At 41.3% G+C, this 24,529-nt stretch overlaps 1 protein-coding gene and 1 long non-coding RNA gene across 3 annotated transcripts in view; one reads left to right on the top strand and one right to left on the bottom strand.

The window, feature by feature from the left end:
• Positions 1-24,529, bottom strand: part of LOC133542797 (uncharacterized) — a 32,898-nt gene that overhangs the window by 5,689 nt on the left and 2,680 nt on the right. Inside the window, exon 2 of one of the 2 annotated variants that reach the window (XR_009804213.1) lies at positions 15,828-19,094. This is a non-coding gene — a long non-coding RNA (uncharacterized LOC133542797). Of the gene's footprint in view, positions 1-15,747; positions 19,095-24,529 lie in introns of those variants that run through there. The other variant, XR_009804212.1, reaches the window with a different exon arrangement.
• The window catches only part of otog (otogelin), a 132,895-nt gene continuing 119,245 nt past the window's right edge, over positions 10,880-24,529 (top strand). Inside the window, 4 exon segments of the mRNA XM_061886968.1 lie at positions 10,880-11,530; positions 15,818-15,916; positions 16,190-16,347; positions 18,884-19,005. Of these exon segments, the coding sequence (XP_061742952.1) occupies positions 11,098-11,530; positions 15,818-15,916; positions 16,190-16,347; positions 18,884-19,005 (812 nt within the window). The 5' untranslated portion in view covers positions 10,880-11,097.

The following is a 24,529-nucleotide window of genomic DNA, read 5'->3' as shown; positions in this document are numbered from 1 at the left end:
TAGTGGTAACCCTCGGCTTGTTTCTTTGCAATGAGCAGGTTGATGTAACCTGCTGGGGAATTGAGATTTGTCACATTTATATTTTGTATGTTCATTAATGTGCATTGTATCATTTCACAAAGTTAGAACAAATATGAAAAATGGCAACTTCCTATGAGGAGTTTTATTTTACATCTATAAACAAGCTTATTGGTGTGTGTGGTGCACGGGTCGGTAACCCAAAATGTTGAAAGTGCCATACTGGAGAGAAAATACAAAAAAAAAAAAAATCTGTCTGGAGCCGCAAAAAATTAAAAGCCTTATATAAGTGTTATAATGAAGGCAACACATGATATACAGTAAGTGTTTATATTAGCCATATTAGCCTACGATCAAAAACCGTGTGTCGCAGGCTGACGCAAATCTTCATGGACAGAAATGCCCATCCATCCATTTTCTACCGCTTGTCCCTTTCTGGGTCGCGTGGGGTCGCTGGAGCCTATCTCAGCTGCATTCGGGCGGTAGGCAGGGTACACCCTGGACAAGTCGACACCTAATCGCAGGTTGACAGAAATGTTGAAATGTAAAATTTATTCTACACATTTTTACAACATTATAAAACATTTGTATGTCACCCTCTGCTTCTCAGAGGGTGACATACTGTAACTCCTGGCAATTATTGTCTTACAATGACCTAAGGTATAGATGTGTGTCCAAGTTAAAGGAAACTGCAGGCTGGCTTCTTCTAATGGATTTATAACAATCTATGCAAGCTTTGGTATGGAACAACATGGCGCACAACAGCTATCAGAAATGGAGCCAATATTACATATAGATAGTGTGTCCTGAAACAAAAATAAACTAAAAAGAGAGAGGACATAAGTAAATTAAATTAAATGAGCTCAAATATAGCTACAAATGAGGCATGATGATACAATATGTACTTACAGCTAGCCTAAATAGCATGTTATCATGGATTAGCTTGCAGTCATGCACTGACCAATCTGATTAGCACTCCAACAGGTTAATAACCTCAACAACATTCACCTTTGTTTATTCACGCGCAGTATAAAACGTTTGGTGGACAAAATGAAACAAAGAAGGAGTGGCATAAAACATATCTTTCGGTGGTAGCATCGGAGGAAGTTATACATGTAAACAAACTAGGGTGAGTCCAAGGATTGCTGAAATTATCCATCCATCCATTTTCTACCGCTTATTCCCTTTCGGGGTCGCGGAGGGCGCTGGGGCCTATCTCAGCTACAATCGGGCGGAAGGCGGGGTACACCATGGACAAGTCGCCACCTCATCGCAGGGCCAACACAGATAGACAGACAACATTCACACTCACATTCACACACTAGGGCCAATTTAGTGTTGCCAATCAACCTATCCCCAAGTGCATGTCTTTGGAAGTGGGAGGAAGCCGGAGTACCCGGAGGGAACCCACGCATTCACGGGGAGAACATGCAAACTCCACACAGAAAGATCCCAAGCCTGGATTTTAACCCAGGACTGCAGGACCTTCGTATTGTGAGGCAGACGCACTAACCCCTCTGCCTCCGTGAAGCCCGATTGCTGAAATTAATAGGACAAAACGGTGCTTGCCTAATACTCTCATCAGATAATCAGGTCTTATATAAACAGTGGGATTTCTAACAATTAGGGAGGTTTCTGTCATGTTGTCCTCATACAGAAACTGTATTAAAATAAAAAATAAATAGTTCCAGAAAGCGACTGGGATGAGAATCAGCACCTGCAAGTCCGAGTCCATGGTTCTCGCGCGGAAAAGGTTGGAGTGCCATCTCTGGGTGGGGGAGGAGATCTTGCCCCAAGTGGAGGAGTTCAAGTACCTAGGAGTCTTGTTTACGAGTGAGGGAAGAGTGGATCGTAAGGTCGACAGGTGGATTGGTGCGGCGTCTTCAGTAATGCGGACGATGTATCGATCTGTTGTGGTGAAGAAGGAGCTGAGCCGGAAGGCAGAGCTCTCAATTTACCGGGCGATTTACGTTCCCATCCTCACCTATAGTCATGAGTTTTGGGTTATGACCAGAAGGACAAGATCACGGGTACAAGCGGCCGAAATAAGCTTCTTCCGCCGGGTGGCGGTTCTCTCCCTTAGAGATAGGGTGAGAAGCTCTGTCATCCGGGGGGAGCTCAAAGTAAAGCCGCTGCTCCTCCACATGGAGAGGAGCCAGATGAGGTGGTTTGGGCATCTGGTCAGGATGCACCTTGAGTGCCTCCCGATGGAGGTGTTTAGGGCACGTCCGACCGGTAGGAGGCCACGGGGAAGACCCAGGACACGTTGAGAAGACTATGTCTCCCGGCTGGCCCGGGAACGCCTCGGGATCCCCTGGGAGGAGCTGGACGAAGTGGCTGGGGAGAGAGAAGTCTGGGCTTCCCTGCTTAGGCTGCTGCCCCCGCGACCCGACCTCGGATAAGTGGAAAAAGATGGATGAATAATAGGGGTGTGGGAAAAAATAGATTCGAAATTGGATCGCGATTCTCACGTTGTGCGATTCAGAATTGATTCTCATTTTTAAAAAATCGATTAAAAAAAAAAATTTAACTTACATTTTTTTATTTTTTTTTATCAATTCAACAAAACAATACACAGCAATACCATAACAATGCAATCCAATTCCAAAACCAAACCTGACCCAGCAACACTCAGAACTGCAATAAACAGAGCAATTGAGGAGACACAAACACGACACAGAAAAAAACAAAAGTAGTGAAACAAAAATTAATATTATCAACAACAGTATCAATATTAGTTATAATTTCAGCAGAGCAGTGATTGAAATTCCCTCATTGACATTATCATTAGACATTTATCAAAATAAAAAAAAAAGAACAATAGTGTCACAGTGGCTTACACTTGCATCGCATCTCATAAACTTGACAACACACTGTGTCCATTGTTTTCACAAAGATAAAATAAGTAATATTTTTGGTTCGTTTAATAGTTAAAACAAATTTACATTATTACAATCAGTTGATAAAACATTGTCCTTTACAATTATAAAAGTTTTAAAAAAATAAAATAAACTATGCTAGAATGTCAGCAGACTGGGGTAGATCCTGCTGAAATCCTATGTATTGAATGAATACAGAATCGATTAGGATCGGACAAATATCGTTTTTGAATCGAGAATCGCGTTGAATGGAAAAAAATCGATTTATAATCGAATCGCGACCCAAGAATCGATATTAAATCGAATCGTGGGACACCCAAAGATTTGCAGCTCTAATGGATAGTTCCAGGAAGCCACTATGGTGGCACTAAAGAGCCGTGGGTTGCTGGCCCCCGGTCTAGTGGGACAGGCGAGAGTTAAATCTGAGAAAATGCAGTCGTGTATAAATAATTTAATGTTTCTCTGCGGCCCGGTAGCAAATGCGTAACGGACCGGTGGTTGGGGACCTCTGCTTTTAGATGACGATTTTCCCTCTTAACAAATGTTTACTTCTGGTGTTATGTCTATGAGAAGGAGTGGTCACTGGAATGAGTTGGCAGAGTGTAGAATTTAATCAATATACTACGTTATACATAATACAAGCACTGTGGAATCTGTTACACACAGTAAGCCTCAGGAGATTGTACCCATAAAAAAGAGGATCTGAGGCAGCTTTTAAGTTTGCCTGAGATATAACACGTACAGTATGACTTTTTTCTGGAGAATCTATAGTTTTTTTAAGATAACTAGGATATGTGTTACAACGTATGTCATCACGGATGTATTTAGGGTCTACATACATGCATACACCCTCACCTGGTCTCCCTGTTCTGTTTTTATAGTAGAGGACAAAGCTATCCAGGTTAAGTGTGTTCAAATATGATCTATCGTTTACCCAAGTTTCTCTACATCCAATTACATTAAACTTATGATCTTAACTAGCTAACAATGCAAGTAAGTTATGTGATGCATTATCAAGCTTCTAGCGTTTAGGGGGTAAGTTTTTGGGTGTAACACGCTTACAGATCAAATTTTAAAGCAATGCTGGTCAAGTATCGCATACTTTTGGTCATAAGTAGTTATTTCTTCAAAAGTTAAAGTAAAGTCAAAGTTAAAGTACCAATGATTGTCACACAGATTCTTGGTGTGGCGAAATTATTCTCTGCATTTGACCCATCACTCTTGATCACCCCCTGGGAGGTGAGGGGAGCAGTGGGCAGCAGCCGTGCCGCGCCCGGGAATCATTTTTGGTGATTTAACCCCCAATTCAAACCCTTGATGCTGAGTGCCAAGCAGGGTGGTAATGAGTCCCATTTTTAAAGTCTTTGGTATGATTCGGCCGGGGTTTAAACTCACAACCTACCGATCTCAGGGTGGACACTCTAACCACTAGGCCACTGAGTAGCCTATACAGTAATTGTATTACAAAGTAGATGAGATCTTATGTGTTCAGTTGGGAATATTTTACTATCGCTTTAAAATTCCGAGCTAGAAGATTCTACAAATTCAACCTATCGATCCTTAAATTGCAAACTCCACCCTAACTAATCTATCTACAGTGATGGATAATCTAATCTAGACTAACAGAGGGAAATAAGAGAATAAGACATTCTCAAAAGCTCTCACTCACTCACTCACTCACTCACTCACTCACTCACTCACTCACTCACTCACTCACTCACTCGCTCACTCACTCACTCACTTGTTAGGGTTTTTGGTGTAACACCCTTTTTGCAGACACTTTCACTATCACAAACTACATCCCAACAAACACACAAGCAAGCAACCAAGTAACAAACAAACAGAACATAACCTGAAAATGAACCCAAGTTAAATTATGAACAAAATACACTGTGAAATCAAAACAATGTAAATAAAAATACCAAAACAATCATATTTGCTGGATCAGAGCCAACAAGAATAAATAATAAATCATGTTTACTCACATAACCTATAGTCCAGTTGACCAAAATTACACAGTCCATAGAGGCAGTTTTTTGGCATCAGAAAGATTACTGAAGACATGTTTGTGATTTGATTTTGTGAGCAAATACAAACGATTGTCCCAAGTCTTTGTGCTTTCTATGCAAGTTCTTACAGCAGTTTAGCCCTCTTTGCAATTGAACTGTCCAGAATATGCATCTTTGGTGTAGTTCTCCTGAGATGTTTTTTTGTCTGATAAACCCGTTCTCTGATGTTGTAGTGGGCAAACTTGACGATGATTTCTCCTGGCTTATCCCGTTTTAATTTTGATCCGAAGCGATGGCTCCTGTCAATGTTGCCAGCCATCACATTATTGTTCAACTTGTTTTTATTAACGGCCATCACCACTTCATCTGTATTTTTATTGTCATTTTCTGGAACACCATAAACGAGTACTGTTCTTGTTCATCTAAAGCAGGGGTCTGCAACCTTTACCGCTCAAAGAGCCATTTTGACCCATTTCACAAAATAAAGAAGACAATGGGAGCCGCAGCCATTCTTGTGAATATCTGCTGGTGGTCACCCAGATAACAATAATAAGGGCGTGCTGTGAAGCCATTGCCTCTGACGCCTTCTACAACTTGTACAAAAAGCTTCCCAGTCCAGTATAATGTTGTATGTGGCTTCAGCATACACACGTACAAATTGCAAGGCATACTGGGTGATAAAGGTTATACTGACGGTTGTGATATAAACAACTTTAACACTCTTACTAATATGCGCCACACTGTGAACCCACACCAAACAAGAATGACAAACACATTTCAGGAGAACATCCTCACAGTAACACATTATAAACGCAACATAACAATTACCCAGAATCCCGTGCATCCATGACTCTTCCAGACTATATTATACACCCCCGCTAGCACCAAACTGCGCCCCCACCCCCTCACCGTGCGTCGGTTGAGGTGGGCGGGGTTGAGGCTGTGGGGGTGTATAATATAGCCTGGAAGAGTCATGGATGCACGGGATTCTAGGTAATTGTTATATTGTGTTTATAATGTGTTACTGTGAGGATGTTCTCCCGAAATGTGTTTGTCATTCTTGTTTGGTGTGGGTTCACAGTGTGGCGCATATTAGTAAGATTGTTAAAGTTGTTTATATCACAACCTTCAGTGTAACCTGTATCACCCAGTATGCCTTGCAATCTCGTACGTGTGCCGATAGAAGCAGCGAAATGCATGCTTCCAGCCGGCACGCAAATAGCATAGCATAGCATAGCATGGCGTAAAGGCGGGCGCGATGACATGTTGTAGAGGACGTTAAAAGTAAATCCATTAAAAGTAAATCCATCACAGCACGCCCTCAATATTGTAGTCTGAGTGAAAATCGGAGAACGTTTACCCCGGGAGAGGCACCGAAATCCGGAATACCCCCGTAACAATCGGGGTGTCGGCAATTATGCAGCTGAGCCACATCAGAGTGGCCAAAGAGCGGGTTGCCGACCCCTGATCTAAAGTGCCCTCAATGTCTATGTATTTGTTTTGTACCGTATTTTTCTGACTATACGTCGTAGTTTTTTTAATAGTTTGGCCGGGGGTGCGACTTATACTCAGGAACGATATATGTGTGAAATTATTAACACATTACTGTAAAATATCAAATAATATTATTTGACTCATTCACGTCAGAGACTAGACATATAAGATTTCATGGAATTTAGCTATTAGGAGTGACAGAATGTTTGGTAAACGTATAGCATGTTCTATATGTTATAGTTATTTGAATGACTCTTACCATAATATGTTACGTTAACATACCAGGCACCTTCTCAGTTGGTTATTTATGCGTCATATAATGTACACTTATTCAGCCTGTTGTTCACTATTCTTTATTTATTTTACATTGCCTTTCAAATGTCTATTCTTGGTGATGGGTTTTATCCAATAAATTTCCCCCAAAAATGCGACTTATACTCCAGTGCGACGTATATATGTTTGTTTCCTTCTTTATTATGCATTTTCCGCCGGTGGGACGTATACTCCGGAGCGATTTATAATCCGAAAAATAAGGTACTATCAGCATAATACAGTCATCACACAAGTTTATCTTCAGAGTAAATACATTGAATTATTTACATTATTTTCGATCCACTGGGTGGGATGTGGAGGGTGAGAAAGGTGTGTGTGTGTGGGGGGGCGGGGGGGTTGGTGCGGTTTGCACTTCAGTCATCAACAATTGCATCATCTGAGAAATAAATTTCCCCCAAAAATGCGGCTTAAACTCCAGTGCGACTTATACTCCGAAAAATACGGTAGTTCGTTATCCGGCGTATTTTGCATCTCATATTTCAGAGAATCTTTGACAGATTCTACTAGAGTCGGTGATAGCGTGTTTGAAGGGCTCAATCAAGGAGTCTACCAATAGTTTACTGATTTTGTGAACAAAGTCAGAGTCCTGAAATAATATATCAATCTGTCTTCTTACTGTGCCCTTGATGGCTTCATCTGGTCCAAGTTGTGGTAAATTCCTGGATGAATGGGTTGTTTTAATACTTTGTTGTGTTGCATCCTGAGTTGTTTTAGTGTAACACCATGTCACGCATGGCATAGTGGACGCAATGCTGTTTTTCTGTGTGTGCTATCCCAATTCAAACAACCGCCATCCAAACAGACATAGATTAAAGTTTACATAGAATTACACCTATTTGTTGGATGATCCAAGCAGTGTTCAACACCATGCGTCCAGGTGTCAGTATAATAGTATAATCGAAATGGTTTGGGTGATTATTTCAGATATTTATAAAATAAATAGTCTCTCATTAAAGTGAACATAACAACAAAGGTCTCACTTGAAACTTTTTCAAAATAAGAAATAACCTGAGAGCAAATAAACACGGTAGGGATTTGATTAAGTGAGGTCCTCAGCGCTGGCGCTACGACTAAACATCAAAGTTGCCTGAATGGAGAAAGTAAAAGTCGTAAGTCAATGTGAACCTATCATTACCTTTACCAACAGACAGCTACAATTATGGAGCGAGGTGCTCCATTACGGTAGACTTACACAAGTACCGACAGATAGAAATGGGAATTGATAAGATTTTTCTGATTCCGATTCCACCTTCAATTCTGCTTAACGGTTCCTTACGGTTCTTTTATCAATTATTTTTTGGTAAAAAAGAGTACATAAAGGTGAGTTAGCATCAATTTAGTTTAGTTTAGAGATAATTTTAATTTTCAGAGCCTAAAGTGAGGTCTTAAGAGGGTATGTGAAAATTACACAATATTATAACATTTAGCAACATATTAAAACTTTTAAGAATCATTGTCGTTGCTCTAGCAAATTTACAAGAGAACTAAAATAATGGGAATATTGTGCAAAGGTCTGCTTAAATTTACAAAGTGAAATCAATAGGGCTGCGAATCTTTGGGTGTCCCACAATTCGATTCAATATCGATTCTTGGGGTCACGATTTGATTCAAAATCAATTTTTTTTTTCAATTCAACACGATTCTCGATTCAAAAACAATTTTTTCCCGATTTAAAAGGATTCTGTATTCATTCAATACATAGGATTTCAGTAGGATCTACCCCAGTCTGTTGACATGCAAACAGAGTAGTAGATTTTTGTAAAAAGCTTTTATAATTGTAAAGGACAATGTTTTATCAACAGATTGCAATAATGTAAATTTGTTTTAACTATTAAACGAACCAAAAATATGACTTATTTTATCTTTGTGAAAATATTGGACACAGTGTGTTGTCAAGCTTATGAGATGCGATGCAAGTGTAAGCCACTGTGACACTATTGTTCTTTTTATTTTTATTTTTAAAAATGTCTAATGATAATGTCAATGAAGGATTTTTAATCACTGCTATGCTGAAATTCTAACTAATATTGATACTGTTGTTGATAATATTCATTTTTGTTTCATTACTTTTGGTTTGTTCTGTGTTGTGTTTGTGTCCTCTCAATTGCTCTGTTTATTGCAGTTCTGAGTGTTGCTGGGTCAGGTTTGGTTTTGGAATTGGATTGCATTGTTATGGTATTGCTGTGTAGTGGTTTGTTGGATTGATTAGAAAAAAAAAATCGATTTAAAAAAAAAAAAGGGAATCGCTTCTGAATCGCAGAACGTGAGAATAGCGATTCTAATTCGAATCGATTTTTTCCCACACCCCTAGAAATCAAAGTATGACTCATAACATGCATCTCACGATGTTTAAAGCTTTCTTTTGATAACATTTTGACGATTATTACTTATACTTTATGAAAAGATTGAATTGAAAATCTCAGAAAATATAGGGTTTTCAAAAACTGTAAGCCATGATGATCAAAATGATAAGAAATAAAGGCTTGACATATTTCACTTTGCATGTTAGGAGGTAACATCACATATTAGTTTCACATTTGCAGTTGAATTGCAGACATACGCACCGCTGCTGCTCTTTGCTCCCCTCACCTCCAAGGGGGTGATCAAGGGTGATGGGTCAAATGCAGAGAATAATTTCGCCACACAAAATGTGTGTGTGACAATCATTGGTATCTTAACTTTAACTTAATAAATGGACTTTAACACAATATTAAAATTTTATGAGTTTCACCTGTATTATGGAAATTACTGTAAAAATTGAGTGGAAGGAAAATATGCAACTTTTCTCTGACGACAATTGAACATTCACCTACCGAAAATCAGGAGCACTGTGGCAATAATGTATGAGCTTTTGACCACAAACTTGGTCACTGCTCAGTGACATTTGTCTATCTTAGCCAGCGGTGAAAGGAGGGAGGTGAAGTCTGACTTGGAGTGAGTACTTACTGCCCGTCTCGTAGCCAGGCTCGTCTAAGAAAGTAGGCATTCATTTCAATTTTACCAAGTATTGTCGCTGACATTACATCATTGGCAGTGTTAGTTAGTACTTCTCGTTTATACGCAGATGACTGCTGCTGGGACGAGATCGGCGCAGTATGTCCTCCTCTTGATGAAATAACAACCTTGCAGTTAGTAGCGCTGTTGTAACCTTTTGTTGTGAAATATAGCCCATCTTAGAAGAATTTACGCAGCATGGGTGTTGTCTGTGTTGGCCCTGCGATGAGGTGGCGACTTGTCCAGGGTGTACCCCGCCTTCCGCCTGATTGTAGCTGAGATAGGCGCCAGCGCCCCCCGTGACCCCAAAAGGGAATAAACGGTAGAAAATGGATGGATGGATGGGCTCCACGTTGCTGTCTTACATCACTAAGCACATTGCTTATTGATGTCATTCCCGCCCATAGTGTGAAATGAATCGTTTGAAAAAATGACAAGGAATTGATACACTAGGAACCAGTTCATCCCTACCCTACCTACCCATCTCTACCTACAGAGGGCTGCGGCCGGCCAGAGGTGTGCGGTGGCACAGAGATCTTCCTGTCTGACTGCAGCGTGTCCCCATGTAGAAACATCCTCTAAACACTCTTAAGTAAAAGACTGTCTGCATACAAACAATTTGTCGAGAGATAGATCGGGGAGGCCAAGACATACTGCCAGTTGTTTTAAACACGTGACATCTCACCTACTCAGTGGCCTAGTGGTTAGAGTGTCCGCCCTGAGATCGGTAGGTTGTGAGTTCAAACCCCGGCCGAGTCTTACCAAAGACTATAAAAATGGGACCCATTACCTCCCTGCTTTGCTCTCAGCATCAAGGGTTGGAATTGGGGGTTAAATCACCATAAATGATTCCCGGGCGCAGCACCGCTGCTGCCTACTGCTCCCCTCACTTCCCAGGGGGTGATCAAGGGGATGGGTCAAATGCAGAGGACAAATTTCACCACACCTAGTGTGTGTGTGACAATCATTGGTACTTTAACTTTAACACCAGGTATCAGTGACCAGAAGCAGTGATTGCCGAAATTGTAAATATTCATAAGTTGTTTGAGCTAAACTGGGTCCTTGCATGTTTCCATGTCATTCCACTATTAAGTTGCAGTTATTTTGATTGATTCATATTACCTAATAATTATACTTTCTTTTTTAAGGCGCTCCAATCAACATCTGTTCGATTAGTCTCCACCACATCTGCCATTAGGCAAACTCAAGTCAGCCAGACCACCACATCCAAAGTGACCACCAGTGACTTGTCTCACACACGCTCCAGCTCAGAAAAGAGACTGAACTCCAACTTTCCCACATCTTCGACACCTCCAACACATGTCACGATACCATCTACAACAGCACCAACCAAACAACAACAAGTTACCATGGCATCTCCCAGTCAGTCAGCAGATAGAACAACGCCATCTAGTACAGCTTCTCCTACCAAAGAGCCACTTACGCAATCCTTAATCATCTTAGCAACGTCTAAGAAAACTCTTCATTCAAGCAGCACGGCAGTATCATTGCCCACAGCACTATCCAGCCCATCTAGTCAAGCAACGACCACAACCCAAATAAGTCAGTCACCAACCAGACGATTACCAATCAAACAATCAATACCAACCAAACCTCTGTCAAATCAGTCACCACTTGAGGAAACCTTGATAAGCTCAGTAAAACCATCAAGCCAGTTAATCCTGAATGGAACAGAAAACCCTGCCAGCGGAGTGTTCTTGCAAGACCGTCGTCCAATTCATGATTCAGTATTCACCAGAAAGGCAAAAGAAGCGCTGAAGTCAAGGTTCCACATGATGTCAGGTAACTATTGTGTTGGTTGTCCTTATATCACTTGCAAGAAAGACATTTGCTAACGTCTGTTATTTTTAGCTTTTTGATGTAGTGTTTACATGTTTTTCGCTCTCTATGTGCTTGTGGGAATTTTTCTTGTCACAGTCCAAAAACATGTATGAGGTGTGTCAGAAAAATTCCAGTACTGGGTTCATCACATTTTCCTCTTTGAAGTAATCCCTCTGCAGTCTAACACACGTTCGCAGCCTTTTCTGCCATGCCTTCATGCACTGCCGGGAGGATTCTTCAGGAATCCTTTTCAGCATTGTCGGTACAACTATCAAGATTGAAATGCATTTACAGTTTTGATAGTTTTTGTGGCATTATGGTTCTTTCATCCTCATCTCAATGGTTTGCAGGTGAATCAATAGAGGCTATCAAAATAGATGTTATAGTTTTCTGGCAGTCTCTTTTATCTTCTCATTACGTGTTGTGTTCACTGCATTCAAACTTTAAGTGCTGTTTAATGTTTCAACTTAATGGGATGCTGGACTTATTGCAGCTTCGGAAGTGCATAGGTGCAAAAGTACTTATGTTGATGGGAGAATACAGTATACCCAAACCCAGATTTGAGTGGGAATTCTTACATGTAAGGGTGGCACCACCCAGGGTACGTGCCGTGGATGAAGGCGTGCAGTGACAGACTTAAGTTAATGCTGTACGGCCAGAATCCGCGTAATTGTGTATTGTTTATCACTTTAGTAAGCTCCCATTGTGAGCAGCCGCACTGTCATAGTTAAGCAGCCACAAGTTGTCCTACCACAACTTTCGCCTTCTCTCGCACACTGAATGAAGAAAATGCGGTAGGATTTTTTGTATTCGTGCTGGCTGATTATCTGACCCTATGGTAAAAAGTTGCAGTGGGAGATGCTTATCGCATTGAAGAATGTGATCAACATCAACAGTCCTGGAAATTTTCTGACAGACCTCATTCATTGACTACTCTAAAATGTGTTTTGTTTTAAGTGGTCATCTGGTCTCGACAATCATAACCCCCAAAGGGTTAAAAAGAATGAAGATAATCTTACTCATTAAAAATGGTACCTTTTGAGATGTGGCTGAGTGGGCACACATGCTATGCTGCGAGCCCACTTACCAGATGGTTAAATAGGCTGGATGAGGGAGCCATTGTTTTGTGTTACTGCTCAGTCAGTACTGCCTACTTTTTGGAGCTCCATCTCTTTAGAGGGCAGACAGATGGGGACTTTTCACTTTGGAACTTGAGACACCTACAGTCAACTGTTCAGTACGGTTTTCAAGCATCTAAAGCAAATTATTTTATAACATTTAAGGAGCGTCATTTGAATACGGAATTTTTTTTAAAGCTACTTACACTAAGTTTTTTAACTGCATAAGTGAACCACTTCACTCACAATCACAAATACAGTACAAACATTCACAAACAAAATACACTGAACAAAAATGTAAATGAAACACTTTTGTTTTTGCTCCAATTTTTATGAGTTGAACTCAAAGATCTAAAACTTTTACTATAAAATACCTATTCCTCTCAAATATTGTTCACAAATCTGTCTAAATCGGTGTTAGTGAGCATTTCTTCTTTGCCAAGATAATCCATCCCACCTCATAGGTGGAGCATATCAAAAGGCTGATTAAACAGCATGATTATTACACAGGTGTGCTTTAGGCTCCCCACAAAAAAAGGCCACACTGAAATGTGCAGTTTTATCACCCCGCCCAATGCCACAGATGTCGCAGGTTTTAAGGGAGCGTGCAGTGGGCATGCTGACTGTTGGAATGTCCATCAAAGCTGTTGCCTGTGAATTGAATGTTAATTTCTCTACCGTAAGCCGTTTCCACAGGCGTTTCAGAGAATTTGGCAGTACATCCAACAGGCCTCACGACCACAGACCACATGTAACCACACCAGCCCAGGACTTCCACATCTAGCATTTGCACCTCCATGATCGTCTGAGACCAGCCACCCGGACAGCTGCTGCAACAATTGGTTTGCACAACCAAATAATTTCTGCACAAACTCAAAAAAGGAAGCTCATATGCATGCTCGTCGTCCTCATCGGGGTCTCGACGTGACTGTTGTTCCTCGTTGTAACCAACTTGAGTGGGCGTATGCCCACATTCGATGACGTCTGGCACGTTGGAGAGGTGTTCTCTTCACGGATCAATCCCGGTTTTCACTGGTCAGGGCAGATGGCTAACAGCGCGTGTGGCGTTGTGTGGGAGAGTCGTTTGCTGATGTCAACGTTGTGAATCGAGTGACCCATGGTGGGAGTGGGGTTTTGGTATGGGCAGGCATATCTTATGGACAAAGAACCCAAGTGCATTTTATTGATGGCAATCAATTCCTGAAGCCCATTGTTGAGACATTTCCCCGAGATCATCACCTCATGTTGCAGCATGACAATGCACAGCTCCTAGCTGCAAGGATCTGTACACACTTCTTGGAAGCAGAAAAAATCCCAGTTCTGGCACTGCCAGCATACTCACTGGACGTGTCACCAATTAAGCATGTTGGATGCTGTGGATCGGTATATACGACAGCGTTTTCCAGTTCCTGACAATATCCAGCAACTTTGCACAGCCATTGAAGAGGAGTGGACCAACATTCCACAGGCCCCAATCAAGAACCTGAGCAACTATGTGCGAAGGAGATGTCTTGCACTGCGTGAGACAAATGGTGGTCACACCAGATACTGACTGCTTTTCTGACAACCCCAGACCTCCAATGAAGCAAAACAGCACATTTAAAGGCCTACTGAAACCCACTACTACCGACCACGCAGTCTGATAGTTTATATATCAATGATGAAATATTAACATTGCAACACATGCCAATACGGCCGGTTTAGTTGACTAAATTACAATTTTAAATTTCCCGCGGAGTTTCTTGTTGAAATTGTCACAGAATGAAGACGCGTATGATGACGCGTGTTTGTGACGTTATAGGCTGAGCGGATATATTAGCCCAGCACCACTTATGGCTAAAAGTCGTCTCTTTTCATCGCATTATTACACAGTATTTTGGACATCTGTGTTGCTGAATCTTTTGCAATTTGTTCAATTAATAATGGAGACTATTAAGAAGAATGCTGTCGGTGGAAAGCGGTGGATTGCAGCTGCCTTTAGCAACCGAAACACAGCCGATGTTTCTTTGTTTGTTGTGAAGCTTTAGCAAACATGTTTCTCTACTACATGTCAACCAGCAAGTTTTTGGATGAGAAAATTGTGATATTAAGTCGGCTCTTACCGGAGACTTGTGCGGAGTTAGTGTCCTCCTGCAGCAGCTGTCATCTTGGCTCCTCCATTGGCTTCTCTCAGAGACACTGGTGGTCACCGCAGCCCTCTGACTTTCAGGTATGACTTTATAATCTCACTAAAACACTATTAACACAAAAAGCAGATAAGGGATTTTCCAGAATTATCCTAGTAAATGTGTCTAATAACATCTGAATCGCTCCCACTGCACTCGCCTTTTTTGTTGTTGTTTTTTTCTAGTGCTTCACTCTAACTTTCCTCATCCTTGCTCAAATTAACGGGGAAATCGTCGCTTTCTCGGTCCGAATCGCTCTTGCTGCTGGTGGCTATGATTATAAACAATGTGAGGATGTGAGGAGCCCTACAACCCGTGACGTCACGCACACATCGTCTGCTACTTCCGGTACAGGCAAGGCTTTTTTATTAGCGACCAAAAGTTGCAAACTTTATCGTCGATGTTCTCTACTAAATCCTTTCAGCAAAAATATGGCAATATCGCGAAATGATCAAGTATGACACATAGAATGGACATGCTATCCCCGTTTAAATAAGAAAATCTCATTTCCGTAAACCTTTCAGATTGTTTTTTTATTGTGGGCAGCCAAATGCACACCTGTGCAGTAATCATGCTATTTAATCAGCATATTGGCACGCTGCACCTGTGAGGTGGGATGGATTTTTTTGGCAAAGAAAAAATACTAACACAGATTTAGACAGATTTAAGAAAAATATTTGAGAGGAAAATGTATTTTGTGTATATAGTAAAAGTTTTAGATCTTTGAGTTCAACTGATGAAAAATTGGAACAAGAACAAAAGAGTTGGGTTTATATTTTTGTTCAGTATACTATGGACATTCATTGCATTTTTTTACAGCTTTGTACTAACACCTGACTATGGTCACTAACCCAACTCCTTTGTGGTTTGCAGTTCAAATAGATGAAATGTGACATATCGGAGCAAACATTTTATTGGAATGGAAAGAATAGTCATCACTTTGCTGTGTTGTTGTCTTTTTGAAGAGTCATGTACCTTTTCCTGCCTGAATGGTGGTTGGTGCACTCGTTCTGAGTCATGTGACTGCAGCTTGTTTCAGGCCACTGGACAGAGGTGTCAAACAGGTAAAACACATTTTAGGCCCATTCTTTTCAGTCAATTAGGTGATATTAGACATTTTTCACTGGGTAAGTGCTTTGTTTGGGAACTAAACATAAACTGATAGGAACATTTTGTTGCTGGTTAACATGATTATTTTTTTGCAATAAACAAAGCATTGCTAACCTAGTTAAAAGAAGTATAAAATGGCAGTGAGAATCAGATAAATTCTTTGCGTGGATTTCCACCCAAACCCTTATAATCATGTATACTTTCTACTCTATTTACTATGTGCTCAGTTCCCAATCCTGGTTTTGAGAGGGAGATGACATGCAGGACTTGGGGTCAGTACCACTTTGAGACCTTTGATGGCCTCTACTATTACTTCCCTGGTCGATGCACGTACACACTGCTCAAAGACTGTGAGGAAACTACTGTGGCCAACATCGTTGTTCAGGTGAACACTCGTATCAGCATGCTTAACTAATATCGCCTTTAGAGAACAATCAATGCATGTAAAAATGTGAGTCAATTAACTGCTGTTTTTCAACCCAACCCAGTGATCTTTTTGTCGACTTAACACATTTTGATATTTTATTTCTACAAGTTTCATCAAACATATATCAATGTTGTTGCCCTAGGGTAAACTGGGTAACACATGGCATACTGACAAAGCTTAACCTATTGTTACTATAACAATCTACAAGATTATTATAGGTTGCCTCTCTCTCTTCCCCTCCATCTTTTGGTATTCTTTTTTTTTATTTTTTTTAAATCTTTCTAGTTATCATTTTGTATATGTATTGTTGCATTTGAACAACTGCATTTTTGATAATAGAGGTAAACTATTGGTATTGTTCATAATCAAAAGCGCTTTTTCTATTGGTATTTGTATTGCTGCAGTTGTAGTGTAAAAATGCTCATTGTCATTTCTATATTATTATTTATTTCACTAACTGCTTCTTTGCTATCACTTTTACAATCATATTTGTACATATCGTATAAGCTGGTGTTGTTCTATTGTTGTTGTTGTTTTTGTTGTTATTGTTGTGTTTGCTGTTGTTGTTTTTGTCTCTCTGTCCAGTCCCCTTCTTATCCCCACAATTTCCCCCTTTGTCTTGCTTTTTTTCTCTTTCTATTCCCTCCTGCTCCGGCCTGGCTGGACCAAATGATAGTATAAATACATTTAATAAAGTCAAATTCAAATAAGGCAACAAGAGTATAAAAGTGTAAGCAAATTAATTATTTAAACTTAAGTTACCTTTACATTCAGGTAGAAAATAAAATAATTATACCTAAAACTTGTCTGAATACAAGACCCCTAACATATAAACAATAAGAAGTAAGAATTAATCTAACGGAGATAATTTGGAACCTGATCTTATATGTATTAAGCTTGTTGAATTTACTTTTCCGTGTACCCCGCCTTCCGCCCGATTGTAGCTGAGATAGGCGCCAGCGCCCCCCTCGACCCCAAAAGGGAATAAGCGGTAGAAAATGGATGGATGGATGGATGTTTTATTTAAATAGCTCATCCATCCATTATCTCATTCTCAAAATAACCTTACTTAACTCATTGTATTGAATATAACTTACTTCACCAATATTTATTTATTTTTATTGTGATACTTATGGCAGCGTTTTTCAACCTTTTTTGAGCCAAGGCACATTTTTTGCGTTGAAAAAATGCGGAGTCACACCACCAGCAGAAATCATTAAAAAAAGAAACTCAGTTGACAGTAAAAAGTCGCAATTTTTGGATACGACTTTTAATCATAACCAAGCATGCATGACTATAGCTCTTGTCTCAAAGTAGGTGTACTGTCACCACCTGTCATAGCACACCGTGATTTATTAGGACTTTTTTGCTGTTTTCCTGTGTGTAGTGTTTTAGTTCTTGTCTTGTGCTCCTATTTTGGTGTTTTTTTCCCTTTGTTTGGTATTTTCCTGTAGCAGTTTCATGTCTTCCTTTGAGTGATATTTCTCACATATACATGTTTTAGCAATCAAGAATATTTCAATAGTTTTTAATCCTTATTTGTGGGAACATTGTTGATTGTCATGTCATGTTCAGACGTACATTGTCTTTGCTCCACAGTAAGTCTTTGCTGTCGTCCAGCATTCTGTTTTTGTTTACATTGTAGCCAGTTCAGTTTTCAGTTTCAATCTGCATAGCCTTATCTAAGCTTTAAAGTCTTTTCCTAGAGGCACTTACCCTATGTTTATTTTTGGTTTAAGCATTAGACACCTTTTTACCTGCACACTGCCTCCCGCTCTAGACAGCACCAACACTCAACCACAACACATCATACATATAATTACTGCTTTGCAAACGATATTTTTAACCCAAATATGTGAAACTAGATAATCTCTCAAGGCACACCAGACTGCGTCTCACGGCACACTAGTGTGCCGCGGCACAGTGGTTGAAAAACACTGCTCTAGACAACACCGACACTCAAGAACAACACATCATTTGCAGAGTATAATTACTGGTTTGCAAAAAAATATTTTTAACCCAAATAGGTGAAACTAGATAATCTCCCACGGCACACCAGACTGTATCTCACGTCACACTAGTGGCACAGTGGTTGAAAAACACTTATTTATGGAGTATATTGTGAATACATTGAGAACAGGAAGTGAACAAAAGTTTTAGCAACTGTTATGGAAAAGAAAAGGGGTAGGATTTAATAAGCTCTGCTTCTTCCTACTCCTTTTTGAACATGTTGAAAAGAGAAACTGGAAATTGTGATGTATCATGTGTATGCTTGCATGTTCGAAATAAACTCAAGCTCAGGTTTCACATTTATCAGGAAAATATACAGTTATATTTCACTTAATAATTTTTGACATTAAATAGTGATTACCAACTAAAGGTGTTTTGAGCATGTGGTTGTAGAATGAATATGATAAAATAGATAAAATATGATTTTATAATAAAATTTAGGGATGAACTGTTTTAATATCACATAGCATCCTTCTCTATGCAGGTGCACAATGACCCAGACTGTGGTTCCAAACCTTACAGCTGCCAGCGCTCTGTCAGCCTCTACCTTCCATGGGAGGGTGAGATCCGGTTGCACGCCACTAATGTGACATTCAAAGGGCAAAGGTCAGAAGTCAAAACAAACATATTTTTTTCCCATCTTCCACTCATCTTTGCGTTGTCGTATGCATTGACCTCATCTTTCAGGTCACCATCTGTGGATAAGGTAAAGGAGCATTAATAGAGTCAAATTGCAAGATTAATATGTGATTATACATGATTAATGCAATTTTTTTGTATTAAATGCATTCGTTAACGCGTAAGCTGTAACAGCCCCAATTGTTCCACAAAAAAGGACATCCAACAATAACAGTTTCTTGTACCTCCGTTACATGTAACTTAACTTACATGTAACGGAGGTACAATGTGTCTCTTAGCATTTTCTTATACTTTAAGTTGCGAGCACATTTCACAATCTCTGCCTCACTAATGCATACTTTCAGTCCAAACCCTGCCACAAAGTCTCCTGGAGACACCCAAGATCTGGCTATTGGCACCAATTGGACCTGATCATAACACGGTGCTCTGACCTCAGAAGTGTCCTCCAAACCCGTACCTTACACAGTGCAGACTGTGACTTCGATCACTCCGTCTGCTGTGGAGTCAATCTCCAGACAAAAAATATCTACAGAGCCAAACCTAAAAGCCCCCACCCCTTGTGGACAGCAGCAAAGCAGCCAATCCAACTCAAACTGTTTCCTTCAACCGTGTCTTAGAGGATTCCCTCCACCAACTACCCCAGTGCTGCTGTGCCCAGCAGCTGCCTGTCCACACCACAGTTTTTGGCAAAAGATTGCGAAGGTCCAATGACTGGTTTGAAGCCAACGCATCGGTTTTTGCACCTATACTGGAAGAAAAGCGTATCGCCCTTACCAACTACAAATGCACGTCGAGTGACAAAACCCTACATGCTCTCAGGGCATCAAGGAAGAAACTGCAGAATGCTTCCCGTCGCTGTGCTAACAGCTACTGGCTACAGCTTTGCAGCAACATCCTATCAGCTGCTGACTCCGGCAACATCAAAGGCATGTACGATGGCATCAAAAAAGGCGCTTGGACCATCCCACCACACAACTGTGCCGCTGAAATTGGCCCTGGGAGAAATCATTACTGACCGCTCTAAACAACTCGACCGCTGGGTAGAACACTACTCCGAACTCTACGCCAGCTACAACACTGTCTCCGATGTAGCCCTCTGTCATGTTGAGTGTCAACCTGTAATGGAAGAACTGGACATGGAACTAACAACTGAGGAGCTAAGCAAAGCGATTGACAGCCTAGCATCCGGTAAATCACCTGGCAGTGACGGAATAGCAGCTGAAATTCTCAAGTGTGGAAAGCCTGCTCTCCTCGACAAACTTCACAAGCTCCTCTGTCTGTGCTGGAGGGAAAGTGCTGTCCCACAGGACATGAGGATGCTACCATCATAACCCTATCCAAGAATAAGGGAGACAGGAGTGGTATCCGTGGTATCTCTCTACTCAACACTACCGGTAAACTCTTTGCCAGGGTTGCACTGAATAGACTCCAGGTTCTCACTGAGAAAATATACCCAGAATCTCAGGCAGGGTTCAGAGCTGGAAGGTCTACCACTGACATGATTTTCTCTCTGAGACAGCTGCAGGAGAAGTGTAGAGAGCAGAGAAAACTACATTGCATTTATTGACCTAACGAAGGCTTTCGCCCTTGTTAGCAGAAGTGGCCTCTTTCAGCTGGTTGAAAGAATAGGCTGTCCCCCCCAAACTCCTTTGCATCCTCCAGTCCTTCCACCCCGACATGCATGGCACCGTCACGTTCGATGGGTCCACATCAGGCCCCTTCAAAATCTGCTGTGGTGTCAAGCAGGGATGCATGCTGGTGCCCACCCTGTTTGGGATCTTCTTTTCCCTTCTCTTGCGCCAAGCATTTGGTACAGCAACTGAAAGAGTCTACCTTCACACAAGGACAGACAGTAAACTATTCAACCTTGTCCGTCTGAAAGCCAAAACAAAGGTCAGGCCTCTCGTCATCCCAGACATGCTGTTTGCTGACGACGCAGCAGTGGTATCACACTCCCAGGAGCATCTGCAAACCCTAATGGACTAGTTCACCAAAGCCTTTCGAGACTTCAGCCTGACCATCAGTCTGAGCAAAACCAAACACAATGGGACAGGGAACCGAACCCCCCTGTCCCCTCTATCACCATCAACAACTACCCCCTGGAAGTTGTAAACACCTTCACCTACCTGGGTTCCACCATCACTGAAAACCTCTCACTCAATGTTGAACTCAGTGGCCGCATCGGAAAAGCCGCCTCAACTTCTGGGAAGCTTACAGAGAGAGTATGGGAAAACAGCAAGCTCACTATCCACGCTAAGGTGCAGGTGTACAGAGTCTGTGTCACCAGCACTTTACCGTACGGTAGTGAAACCTGGACCCTAGACTCCCACCAAGAGCAGCGGCTAAGCATCTTACATCTTCTTTGCCTTAGGCGTCTACTATGCATAAACCCGGAGGGACAGGATCACAAACCAATCAGGTTGCATAGGTATGCATAATAAATCAACACGAAATCCTTACTTTTTAGCAATGTTCAGAGACTATTATTTAACTTGTTAGCTTCCCGTCGCAGGCGAGCGATGATGGTCGTGGCCTCGTAGTTGAGGGAAGAGTTGCTTGGAGAGTTGTTTGATCTTGGATGCTAAAAAATTTCTGCTGTGTTGCAACAGTCAACCTTAAGAAATTGTTGCAGCTCGAGGATTTTTGTGCACATTATGCCATGTGTGTTTGCAAGACGAGCAGGTGTAGTGTGCAACCGTGCTCCAAGTGTGTGGCCGTGGTGTCGAGAGCAGCGGATGTGAGGCGGAAGAGAGAGAGGCGAGGTGTGCGGGTGTGTTCAGGGGTTAAATTGTGTGCCGGTTTGCAGGTCAGCTGATCACTCTGAGTGGAGGTGTCACTGATGTCATATTAATAAATAATTTATTTTTCAAATATTTTTTTGCGATCGAAAATAGTTTCAAAAGGTTCCCAAAGATCGAATGGTAAATTGCGATCAGTGGGTTGGCGACCCTGCCCTAAACAGTAGTACAGAGAAGTGTAGTTTTCTTGAATGTACGGTGAATCCGGAAATTATTCTCAGCACGTTACTTATTCCACATTTTGTTAAAGCCTTATTCCAAAATAATATCTGTTCTTATTTTCTTCAAAATTTTACAGACAATACCCCATAATGACAATGTGAATATATATATATATATATATATATATATATATATATATATATATATATATATATATATATATATATATATCTCTTAACATTAAAAATTAATTAAAAGAGAAATACATAAATAAAATCACTTGTTGTATTCACTGCCTTTGATACATACTTTGTTGATGCATCTTTGGCAGGAATGACAGCCTCAAGTCTTTTTTGAATGCCATGCCACAAGCTTTGGACACCTATCTCTGAGCAGTTGTACCCATTCTTCTTTGCCCATTGCTCTTTACAGTATCTCTCAAGCGCCATCAGGTTTGTTGGAAAGCATTGGTTTTCATCCAGGATGTCTCTGTACATTGCTGCATTCATTGTTCCCTCTGTCTTGAGAAGCCTCCCGGTTCCTGGCCCTGAAAAACATCTCCACGGCATGATGCTGCCACCACCATGCTTCACTGTAGGGATTGGTATGTCAGACTTAGCCCTGTCTTGGTTTAACTCTTATCTTACTGATAGGATGCAGTGTGTCTCCCATAACAATGTGACCTCGGACTACGTTAAGGTAACGTGTGGAGTTCCCCAGGGTTCGGTCCTTGGCCCTGCACTCTTCAGCATCTACATGCTGCCGCTAGGTGACATCATACGCAAATACGGTGTTAGCTTTCACTGTTATGCTGATGACACCCAACTCTACATGCCCCTAAAGCTGACCAACATGCCGGATTGTAGTCAGCTGGAGGCGTGTCTTAATGAAATTAAACAATGTATGTCCGCTAACTTTTTGCAACTCAACGCCAAAAAAACGGAAATGCTGATTATCGGTCCTGCTAGACATCGAACTCTATTTAATAATACAACTCTAACATTTGACAACCAAACAATTAAACAAGGCGACACGGTAAAGAATCTGGGTATTATCTTCGACCCAACTCTCTCCTTTGAGGCACACATTAAAAGCGTTACTAAAACGGCCTTCTTTCATCTCCGCAATATCGCTAAAATTCGCTCCATTCTGTCCACTAAAGACGCTGAGATCATTATCCATGCGTTTGTTACGTCTCGCCTCGACTACTGTAACGTATTCTTTTCGGGTCTCCCCATGTCTAGCATTAAAAGATTACAGTTGGTACAAAATGCGGCTGCTAGACTTTTGACAAGAACAAGAAAGTTTGATCACATTACGCCTGTACTGGCTCACCTGCACTGGCTTCCTGTGCACTTAAGATGTGACTTTAAGGTTTTACTACTTACGTATAAAATACTACACGGTCTAGCTCCATCCTATCTTGCCGATTGTATTGTACCATATGTCCCGGCAAGAAATCTGCGTTCAAAGGACTCCGGCTTATTAGTGATCCCCAAAGCCCAAAAAAAGTCTGCGGGCTGTAGAGCTTTTTCATTTCGGGCTCCAGTACTCTGGAATGCCCTCCCGGTAACAGTTCGAGATGCCACCTCAGTAGAAGCATTTAAGTCTCACCTTAAAACTCATTTGTATACTCTAGCCTTTAAATAGACTCCCTTTTTAGAACAGTTGATCTGCCGTTTCTCTTCTTTTTCTTCTATGTCCCACTCTCCTTTGTGGAGGGAGTCCGGTCCGATCCGGTGGCCATGTACTGCTCGCCTGTGTATCGGCTGGGGACATCTCTGCGCTGCTGATCAGCCTCCGCTTGGGATGGTTTCCTACTGGCTCCGCTGTGAATGGGACTCTCGCTGCTGTGTTGGATCCGCTTTGGACTGGACTCTCGCGACTGTGTTGGATCCATTATGGATTGAACTTTCACAGTATCATGTTCTCATATGTTCTCATAGTCATCAGTATCATCAGTATCACAGTATCATGTTCTCATAGTCATCATTGTCACCGACGTCCCACTGGGTCATTATTGTCACCGATGTCCCACTGGGTGTGAGTTTTCCTTGCCCTTATGTGGGCCTACCGAGGATGTCGTAGTGGTTTGTGCAGCCCTTTGAGACACTAGTGATTTAGGGCTATATAAGTAAACATTGATTGATTGATTGATAGTTATTAGCCTGGTGATGAGTGGTGCCTGGTTTCCTCCAAACATGATGCCTGGCATTCAAACAATGGGTTCAATCTTTGTCTCATCTGACCAGACAATTTTGTCTGTAATGATCTGAGAATATTTGTGCATGGTGCATGTTGGCAAACTTTTTACAAAGAAATGGCTTCCGTCTGGCCACTCTACCATTCAGGCCTGATTGGTGGATTGCTGCCGAGATGGTTGTCCCTCTGTACACAGAGAAATGCTGCAATTCTGACAGAGTGACAATTGGGCTCTTGGTCACCTCCCTGACTCGACTAAGATTTATGCAGCAATGTACAGAAACATCCTGGATGAAAACCAACACTTCCCCTCCAATCTGATGGAGCTT

Source organism: Nerophis ophidion, linkage group LG25 (genome assembly GCF_033978795.1).
Source record: "Nerophis ophidion isolate RoL-2023_Sa linkage group LG25, RoL_Noph_v1.0, whole genome shotgun sequence".
Classification (NCBI taxonomy): domain Eukaryota; kingdom Metazoa; phylum Chordata; class Actinopteri; order Syngnathiformes; family Syngnathidae; genus Nerophis; species Nerophis ophidion.
The sequence above is the reverse complement of the archived record's forward strand: the minus strand, read 5'-3'. Positions and strand labels throughout refer to the sequence as shown.